Source organism: Ciconia boyciana, chromosome 2, assembly GCF_034638445.1.
Source record: "Ciconia boyciana chromosome 2, ASM3463844v1, whole genome shotgun sequence".
Taxonomy (NCBI): domain Eukaryota; kingdom Metazoa; phylum Chordata; class Aves; order Ciconiiformes; family Ciconiidae; genus Ciconia; species Ciconia boyciana.
The window spans coordinates 90,928,674-90,939,378 of record NC_132935.1 but is presented as its reverse complement, the minus strand read 5'-3'; the positions used below and the strand labels follow the sequence as shown (position 1 = coordinate 90,939,378).

The following is a 10,705-nucleotide window of genomic DNA, read 5'->3' as shown; positions in this document are numbered from 1 at the left end:
ATAACATGACTAAAATGCTAAGTGCTGAAGTGATTAGGGTCCTAGATATTTAAAGAAAGAAATCTAATTTTCTTAGAAGATTTTCAAACAGAAGAACAAAGCTCCAGCAAATTGAGTGTGGAAAGTAATCCTCCACTGTTCCCACTCTCCAGCAAGCTAGATGAACTTATTTATCTTTCACAGCACCAATTTCTATGGCTCTCTGCTAGAAAGCTGCCAGAGCTATAAGCAAACAGAAACTGATTCAGCTACTTAGAAGGAACACAGTAGCTGGGAATAGGAAAATTATCTATGTAGGAGGTTTGCCAGCAATTTCAATAAATTACACTCTAAAAGATAATACCATGAAATGAAAAAGTCCTCTTTAATTAAAAACTCCATTTAAAAAGTATGTATATACATTTAGCTTTATAAAATAAAGACAGAAGAGCTGCTAAGCAGGCTCAGAGTTGCTAAAACTCTGGAATAAGCTAGTTTTAAAAATTAGGCTTCTAAATGAGATTTAGAGCTTAATGGGGTCACAACTGTCTCGGCTAGTCTTAGTCCAAATAAACGCTGGTTTTGGAAACTACAAGAAACCCATTGATGAAAACCTCCATACCAGCATGATACAAATTAATTGTTATTTCTCTTCCCCTTGGGTTGCAAAAAGAAGTGAGACTGTTAGTTTTAAGAATCAACTGGGAGTTCAGGAAGTAATTTACAGAAGCAGAGCCTCTTCAGAATTCAGATGTGTTTAAATTAGGTGTCTTGCTCTTGTGCCATTTTCCACTGGACCCTCTCTGCATCCATGGACTACAAAGGTAATATCCGGAGCCCAATATCATAATTTACAGTCCTAAAATAGCTAAAGCAAGTGAGGCAAAACAAAGATCAAGTGAGATTTTTGTCTTGTTCAAACTGGCATCAGCAATTTCTTGCATTACTGCCAGAGCATTTCTGCATAGCTAGCACCATGTCTTGTGGGAGAGAAAAAGGCCTCTAATAAAGTCCATTGGATTTTTCGATAGACTATTTATTTAAATACATTCATTATTTCCCCTCGTTGAGCTTTAATCCTCCTTCTTTGGCATTTTTTATTCTCTACCCAGTGGAACCTGGTAGGGATGTATTATTGAAATGTTTATAGTTTCCTCCAGAAGAAAATAGATAGAGTTAATGTAGTAGATATATTTCAACATCTTCCACACAGCAACCATTAGGATGTGGCAATATCGTTTACTAAAGCTGAGACAAGGTAACAGGGGTGTGTTGCAAGCAATGTGGCAGATGGAGTGGCCCAAGTGCAAGAGTAGGGTGTAGGAGACCTGATTTCTCTGCTGCTGGCCTACCAATCAAATTACTTTCTTACTCTCCCTGTAAGTAAATTGAAGTTAAAGATACTGAGACCCACTTTAAGTCCTTCATGCTCTTTGACAGAGGATCAAATGTTGCTACAGTTTTACAACATCTTGAAACGTTACCCACAACCGAAAGATCACCTTCTGTCTGGAGAAGAATTCCAGGTAGCAAACATGGGGCTCTCATGAATAGCTTTTCATTGTATGTCTTTCTTTAATGAGGGAAGAAGCAGCTTGAGGTAACAAGCAGTTTCCAAGAAAATTAATAGGACTGCTCATCCAACTAATTCACTACTCATCTTGGTAAAATCAGGCATCCAGGATTAAAACCTAAATTATTCTTTACATTCAATTTTGACTTTTTAAATCAGAACTTTCCAGGTCTTCTACCAGTTACCACTATGTTTGGATACTTTCGGGGAATAAATAAATTAATTTTTCTGTGCCCTTACATAGAAGCTGATATTGTCAAGGTGTTAAGGGACATTTTCATGGAATCCTTTGTACTCACATTTACACTTTAAACACTTCCAAAGGTGCTAAAATTAGGGATCGCAGGTCCCTATTATAATCTGTGGAGAGAGTGGCGTTTTAGCATGAAACTGAGAACACATGAATTAGATGCCCGAAAATGTGAACTGACTTCAAGCAGCAGTAACACACAGGGCTGCCAGATACAGAGCATGGGTTTAAAGACCCATCAGCCAGCATCCCTTCCATGTGATAGCATTGCCCCCACAAAGCTCATATGCTCCACAGTATGGTCGGAGGTGCTCAAGCCAAATTAACACATGCCTTGACTCCTCTGTAAGGATCCTGGCAGTGGCTCTCATCTGCTAACACCACACTTCAGAATAGAGGGCAGCTTGTTTCTAACAAAGATTTTTTTCTTCTGAAGCACAGAGTCCTTGCACCTCAGAACAAGGAAGGACTGAATGTTCAAACTGAAGTTCCCTCTTCATCTTCATCAGGTAAATCTCTCAGTGAATCTTTACATTGGTGCTGGCACTGTCAATGTTAATACTGTACCTGCTTCATGGCTGAATGGAGGGTGCTAGTCTACCTGGATGCCAGTTTAGCAAATATATCCAGGGCTAACTGATGTTCCAGGGAGCAATTGCAACTTTGCAAAAAGGTACTCTGAGACATCATCTTGAAAAAAAAATGAAAACCCAAGCATTCTATTGCCTGGGTAGCAGGCGTTTGAAAAATCTTGTTGTTGTAGGCAATAACTATAACAAAGAACAGAATTGCTGCTTGTGGAGTAGGAGGAAAAGAGTTCAAAATGAATGAACACAACTCGTTGGTTGCAGTAACCTTTATGAAAAATCTGCCTTCTAATTCCAGAGAACCTCTAATCCACTAATAGAGAAGCATATGCTCTATTTTAAGTATATAATGTAATTGATGATAGCTAAATTACTTCAACACAATAAGGAACAGTATCAGCCAATATGTACTGTAAGTCAGGCAAGTTATTTATTTTGTCAGCAGTTGGAACATACAGCTGCTCCTGTTTGTTAGTATTTCACATTCATTATTACATTTATTTGCTTACTTACAAATTGGTATGAAGTGCTACTTCTCTTTCCAGCCAAATAAATTACAAACTGTAGATATTACAAACATTATACAGAAATATGAATTACACGTGAATGTGATACAAAGATGAGAGGGATGGGAGACAGAAAGAGGTGCTCACTCTTAAAGATTTAATCCAAATTCTGCTGAGAAAGAGGATCTGAAGGCATGGAAGTCTGTGCTGCATGTTGTGTACACAGTAACGTATCCAGTTTAATATTTGCCAGGCAAATCACAAAGCCCTCTCAGGCTACAGCAGCATATAATCTCCTTGAATGTTTTCCTGAGCTCCTGACTCCGGAATGCATAGATGAGTGGATCGATGATGGAATTGCACATGATGAGGATGAGGTAGAAGTTAAAGTGGGACATGAAGCACACACAGTAAGGATTGTAGGGGCAGGAGATGTAGAAAATCAGGTGCAGGAAAAATGGAGCCCAGCACACAACAAAAACTCCAATCAGGATGGTGAGAGTGATGGCCCCTTTCATGTTGGCCCCTTGGCGAATAGGGCCAGTCCCTGGAAGAACAGCAATCTTTTTGATATGCATCCGAGCCATCATGAACATGTGGACATAGAGGGATGCCATGAGAATGAGCATAGTGAAGAACATGCTAATAAGGCAGATGATGACAACACTACTGTCAGAGTAAATGATGAACAGAATGCCTGAGACTGTGCAAGCAGCCCAGATGCATGTGATGATGACCCCTACGCGCTTCACCGTCATGATGTTATGGTATTGGAGGGCGTAAAAGATAGTAAAGTACCTGTCCACTGCTATTGAGAGGAGACTGCAAATTGATGCAAGCAAGGAACTGCAAATCACTGAGTCAATGACATTGTCAATGTTTATGGTAAAGCTCTGTGCGTCTGTGTCTGTATTGTTTAGCAGCGTGATGACAATAGTTTCTGATCCATTAGACACACTCACTAGCATGTCAGCCACTGCCAAGCTACAGATGAAGAAGTACATGGGTGAATGGAGGTTCTTGTTCTTGGCTATCGCCACAATGACCAAGACGTTCTCCAGCAAGCTGATGATGCCCAGAGTCACAAACACTTCGGGGGATACAAAGAGTTGCTCGTAGCAGCCTCCCGAGGAGTGGCCTTTTGCATTGGGCTCGCTGGCACCTCCATGCAGTCCGTAGCTGTGGTTCCAGAAATGGAGAGGCTGGAGTGTCCCACGGTGCTTGGTGAAATTCATCTTATGGAGATCCCCTTTCAGCTTCCTGCTTTTAAAGCTCCTGTTCCTTTTGCATTCCTTTGAAAACCTTCTTTGGCTTTTCGGCTTGGGAAGAAAAGAAAAATAAGCCAGCACTGAGGCAGGCAGCAGTTCAGAACACTTCGACTGCTGTTACAAAATAAGGTTTCAAACTCAGAAATACTGGTTTACTCTCTCACAGATGCAGTTTCTGATCCTCATCACATTTACCTTGGTGATCTATGTCACAGAGTCCCAACAGTCTGTAAGTTTGCATTAGATTCTCCCCTATGGTCAGTTCCTGTTTAGTTCACTGGTATGCTGCAAAGCTTTTTTGTTCCCTTCCATTAAGAGAGGCAAACATAAAATACCCAAGTGACTGCTGTGGAGCAGAAACTAATTTCGAACTGCAAGCACCGGTCTCTCTGCCAGACAGTGCATGCCGGCTGCCTGTTTTATGGTGTGTGGAGGAGAAAAATATTCAGGGCACTCTCCGCCTCTGCTTTGCCTTCCAGCCAATGGGGCTCGGGAGCCACAGAAAGTCGAGGGGCTGCTGATTCTGAGCCTCTCTGAAACATCACACAGCACGGTAGATACAGATGCAGCACGAGCTACCAGTAGCTACAGGAAAGCAGATGGGCTACCAGAGATTTGTTTCCCTTCTTTAATTTCTCAGAATAGTATTTTAATAGTGATTTTTAATTAGCAATCTTACAGAACTGTAGTAGCAATCTTACAGAATTCCTGCAGCTGAATAGATGGCTTTTTATTTTTCAGACTGTGATTTACTCTTGCCTCTTTTGTGGCACAAAGTTGCTCTGCCTTGTATATGTGGCAGAATAGGAAAGGGCAAGGAAGCAAGACAATACTTATTTCCTCTTGCTTCTCTCTCCCAGATCTCCCTTGCATTGCTAGCTTTTCTATGCCTTAGTTGTCCATTTGCAAGATGTGTTGTTTCAAGGTTGCATTATACTCTCTAATCTTATAATTTTTAAGAAATGAAGACCATCTAAAGACCAAAAACAAAACAAAAAGCCAAAGTCACAAATAGCTTAATAAATTGTCCTAAAGAAAGTAGATTTTTCCAGGTAATAGCCTTTTTCATGATCTTACTTCCAGGAAGGAAAAGATGATAGAGTTGATTGCAGAAGCCTTGTCGCCATTGGGAATTAGGATGTTGGGCAGAAAAAGAAAAGTCAGTATTTATCATAGCTGAAGGAAAGTAACAGGAGACAAAGTTGTAACCTGTAAGAAATGGGGCTTGTACAATGGTAATGACACAAAGGCATCAATAAATCTCCTAAAAGTCCATCTGAAGGGATGTCCCTGTGCTTATCTGGCATGAGCTGAAAGTAAGCTTGTATGCAGCCTGCCCTTGAGAAGAAGGAGGAAAAGAATGCCAAATGAATATGAAGAGGCAGGGACAAAAGTTGTTTTGCTGTTTCCTCTTCAAGCATTGCAACTTAGGATTGAAAAATGAATATACTGAACAAAGCCTAAACTACAGATGGATTTTAAAGCTATGGAAGCTATAGGAAAGTCAGTCACTACACCTGAGAGTAATGTTTGTAAGGAAGTTCTTCGAATGAACATTTCCTGTCAACTACCAGGAAGGCTATGGAGGGGTCTGTATCTGATGCAAGAGTCTATTTTCTTCAACTTCTCAAACTTTTTTCATCTTCTATGCATTAGCTGGTTTTAAAATGAGAGATACAGGAATACAACATGCGCGTGGAAGCACAAATATATGTAGTCAACATCCCAGCACCAGGGTGAAGCAAGATTTTACTCTCACATTTGGATTTGCTATAGATCTATGGTTATAAAGACCTATATCAGAAGAAAAGCCTCAGCCAATTATTTCTGGGCCTTTCCCCAGACAGATTGCTTCATAAAGCTGAAACATAAATATCCAAGACAAATAAAATAACTTGCGGCACAGGAAATCCCACATTTATCAGTTTGGAAAACATCATTCACCAGCAGCATCCTTGCAATGAAAGAATAGCTTGCTGCTGAGAGGGTGAGATTTACTTTCCTATCAAGACATAATGCAAGCCAGGATTCAAAAAGATTTATTGTCTAGTTACTGATCCCTGGGCCAGTATACACTAACTCCTGCCACAGTCAGGACTTGCATACCTAACCCTAAGGACATAGCTACAATGCGAGAGCAGTGAGAAAATTTATATAAAGACTGATGTGGGAGAGCAGCAACTCCCCAGACAAGGTATTTTTCTACACCTGCAGCCATAAATGTGTAATCTTCAAGTTCTCCCAGGGAAGCAGCCACTCAGCATCCCTTCCTTCATCACCCCTCTCCATGCTGGAAGTCCCCACAGCACAGGGATCTCTCCCCTTCACCTACTTAGGTGGAGCTAGAGCAGGAGAGGCTTGCAAGAATAGAGAGAAGCTACCTCCAGAGGATATTGCCCCGTTTGCTCCAGTTGTCTGTCTGTCTATCACTCTTCTGGCTCCTCCCTTTCTCTGCACATTATGTCTGTTCTTGTCCCCACTTATCTTTCCATTTACTATCTCTATTCACCCAGAAGCTATCCAGACAATGCTCCATGCTTGATTTTTCTCTGGACATAGTCATAAAAATGCAACATTGGTTATAACAAAGGAAAGAAAAGGACACTTCTCTCCCACCCACAGCCATCACTGACCTCAAAATTTCTACTTATGCTCTGCATTCTTGTAGCAAGGTTGTTTTGGTGTGTTAGCCATTCATATTTGTGGGATGAGGGTACATAACTGGAAGCAGTAGACTTATGGTAGCTTAGCAACTTGGTTGAAGCACTGAAGAGGTGATGTACCATTAGCCTGCTCTGACTAGAAGGTAAAACAAGTTATATGAGCACTTTTTTAAATGAGAGAAAATGTATGTACCTCTAAATACTTCTACAGTAGAAGATGGTTACATGCCTCTGGCTCCCACTTAAGAAACCCCATACCATATAATGTTAAAATCATTCAAAGGATCCTAGCTTTCTCATGCATGAAAATATGTCCATATTTCAAATTTTTTAGTCATAGATAATGGGAGTATTGCCTAATATACATTGCCTAAACTGTTTCTTAAATTTTAAAAAACAAAGCTGAGCTAATATTTCTTTCAAAAGTGGTGGCTGGCAAGCTCTTCAGCACCATGGAAAAACAGCCATGGCTGCAGAAAACTATAAACTGATAGCAGTGATATACTAATATAAGCTCCAGCTTTTAAGAGAAATAAAACATCAACAAAGATTTGATACCAACCTCCCCTTTTAACATAATGAGGAATCATATGATAAAAAATATTTTGACCTGTCTTTAAAAATGTCCATTTTACAACTTCCTCCTACACATTACCCCATGTCCTATGCTCTGTTTCCAGCTACTCCCAGATGCCCACCCTCCAGATAGGGTTACAGCCATCTCCACCTCACAACATTTTGAACAGCTGAATTATCCTTTGACAGTTGCTTTTGAAAGTCAGAAGAAAGCATTCACTGGAATCAATAATAAGCAGATAAAATCCCAATAGTGATACAGGAAGACAGGCAGAGTCATGAGCAGGCTGTATAGGTCCACTATGGGAGAAAAAGAAAGGTAGAGGGAGTTAGTACAGGCACTTTCCTGCTCAAATGCACAGTGTGAGATCTCTTTGAAACCCATGTTTACCACTTCAACAGCTGTCAGTGGAAACAGAGGAGGGGTTGTGAGAAGCTGGGTAGGAGGAGCCAAAGAAGCAGATTATTAACACTTAATCAATCCCTCAGAGCTGTGCAAGTGTGCCAGTACTGTGCAAAGGGCGCTGCTGCATTTACATGCACAAGCATAATTGAAAGAAGTTTTTGATACATGTGCTCAGATCCAGTTTTTCACTGTATTCAAAACCTCAAGTCCATAACACAGTAAAAAGACTGTAGTATATTTTAACATGCCGATTTTGAAATATAAAAGGAGCCAGGCAATTAAACTTTGGAAGTTTCTATGAGATTTTAACCTGCATCATATCTCTATATTACAGTAAAGGCAAATTCCACCTAACACTCAAAATACTCACCAAAAATAGTTCAAATAATGCAATATACTTTTCCATCCTACCCACAGATGTCATTGGAAGAAGCATTTCTTTGATTCTTTCTAGCTCCAGTGAATTAGGATATGAGCAATATGGAGACACTTGTTTGTTCCTGGTTTTGGACTGGTAGTTTTTTTAAGTTGGTCCTTGAACATATTGTTTTATTTTCCAGCAAGTCTGATGCAAGCATGAAGAGACATATCAATACAGACCTGACTACCATAAACTTCAGATGCTACCCTAGCATACACAGAAATACAAAGGAGAACTGGCACTGGTTTTGGATGAAGTAAAGGTGATATTTGTTGCAGATAGCAAAGAAAATCCACATGGTAGAAGGTCACTAGTTCTGTAATATAGAACTTGAGATGTCTATGTGTAATGTTACTTCACAGAAAAAAAATATGATTGTAGACCAAATAAATTATTATCCTTTGTGCTTGTACAAACAAGTTCAAAGAAGAAGTAATGAATCAGTGGCGTGTCTTAGTCAATCAAGAATAAATTGTGTAGTCAAGCTTCTATTCAGAGTCACAGAGATGTTGGTTGGATTGGACTTCTGGAAGTCATCTCATCCAGCTTCTGCTTTGAATGGGATAGCCACCAATATTGGATCAGATCAGCTGTGGCTTTGTCTAGACAAGTCTTGAAAACTTACAAGAATGGAAATCCCACAGCCTCCCTGGATAATCTGTTCCTGTTCTGCATTGCTTTTCTAGTTAAAAAGTTTTTCCTAATCTGAATTCCCCAAGACTAGGTTACATGCACTACAGGAGAGGCAGAGGGAGCTGGACTGGAAACATTGAAGAGGAGGCTAAGGGGTGATCTAATAGCAGATGAATGTAATCTAATAGCTAATGAAAGAGACGGTACAAAGGTTATAGGGCCAAGCTCCTCTTGGTAGTGCCAGGGAATATAACAAGAAGAAGCAGTCACAGATTGTGGCTTGGCTATGTAGCCTAAATTCCTGCCCATCATGACAGCCCTTCGATGAACCATCTTCATTTTCTCCACATCCCTCTTGAACTGCGGGGGCCCAAAGTTGAACACTGTTCTGGGTACAGCCTCACCCATACCAAGTAGATAACAGCCTACTTCAATCTGTCAGCTGTGCTTCTCCTAATGCAGCTGAGTGCCTGCTTTGCCCCATTTGCAATGATAGTGCACTTCTGGCTTATATTCAGGTTGACATTCAACGTAACCCCTGTCCTTTTCAGCAAAGCTGCTACTCAGGCAGTCAGTGCCTGTTGTGTACTGATGCATGGGGCTATTCCACCCCATGCAAAGAGCTCTGTACTTGTTCGCCTTCATAAATTTTCTGTTGGCCCAATACTCATGTCTCCCAGCTTCCCTCTGGATCAAATCTCTGTTGTTTAGTATGTCCACCATTCACCCCCTCAACTTACTACAATCTTCAAATTTTTGGATGGTGTATTCTGTATTAACATCCCTGTTAGTGATGGAGATATGAAACAATCATTCCCAGTAAAGACTCCAGGGTACTCCATTTGTTCCCAGCTATCAGTTGGACTGTTGCCCAGTTTTCAGTACATTGATCACTCCCTTTTGAGACCAAGCAGTTTTCAACCCACCTGTGACATGCAAATAAAAACATTGGTCAGTGGAAAACTGGTCTAATACATTTTCACCTAGACTTTTATTTTGGAGTGCTGATTGCCTTGTAATCTTTGTAATTTATTTTTAACCTTTCTCACTTGAGGTGAAAGCAGTTTTTAAGTCAAGGAGCTTCAGTGTTGAGAGCAGGAGTCTCTTTAGCTTGCCACTTTTCCTCATGTCTGTTAGTTAGAAGAGCAGGAGAACTCTTTAGCCAATGTGGCCACTGGAAAGCACCAAAATGTATGGTAAATGCTGGCAAATTATACATTTGCACTTACTTGAAGATGCTGTAAATGTGCAGAAGTGGAATGTTTTCCATTAAAATGACATGAGGAGTGCAGAGGTTTTAAGCACTTAACTGTTTAAATCTGATCTTGTTTCTATTTTAGGCAATCACTGTTGTGATCATGGAGATCATTAATTTGCACTCAATGCAGCAATCACCATCCTTGTCCTAGTCTTTTGTCCCCCATTCCATCCCTCCCAAATAATCAATATTCTACTTGCTTGTAGACTTAGGCGCTTGTCTGTTCAGACTCATCTGAAGCACTTTGTTCAAATGACTCCACAATCTCCTTAGTGTTGATATCCCTCTCCAAATACCTCTCCAAAACACATACAGCAGCATGCAGGATTAAGTACAAATTAAACATTGCCATTCATCCAGATCAGCAAACCAAAAAAAAAAAAAATCCTGAATTTGTGAATTTCTTGGTTTGGTCTATGCCAAAAAATAAGCTGTTAACCTAGCTTTTTCTTTTGTTCATGACTTTTGTATACAAATACAGCAGAGGAAATACTTCTAACAACTACATGCTCTTCTTCACTCCCTATACGCTCCTGAAAAGAACAGTTTTCAGCACTACTCTTGCTTCTCTCACTTTAGATCATG

General features: G+C 40.3%; 1 protein-coding gene across 1 annotated transcript; it reads right to left on the bottom strand.

Moving 5' to 3' along the window:
• Positions 1 to 2,834: 2,834 nt before the first annotated feature.
• On the bottom strand, positions 2,835 to 4,199 carry MC4R (melanocortin 4 receptor). The gene has a single exon (XM_072851361.1). The coding sequence runs from the start codon at positions 4,128 to 4,130 to the stop codon at positions 3,135 to 3,137; it is 996 nt and encodes a 331-aa protein (XP_072707462.1). The 5' UTR covers positions 4,131 to 4,199; the 3' UTR covers positions 2,835 to 3,134.
• Positions 4,200 to 10,705: the final 6,506 nt, after the last annotated feature.

Coding starts and splice junctions, on each gene's coding strand:
- MC4R (XM_072851361.1), bottom strand. CDS start 4,130: ATGAATTTCACCAAGCACCGTGGGACACTCCAGCCTCTCCATTTCTGG.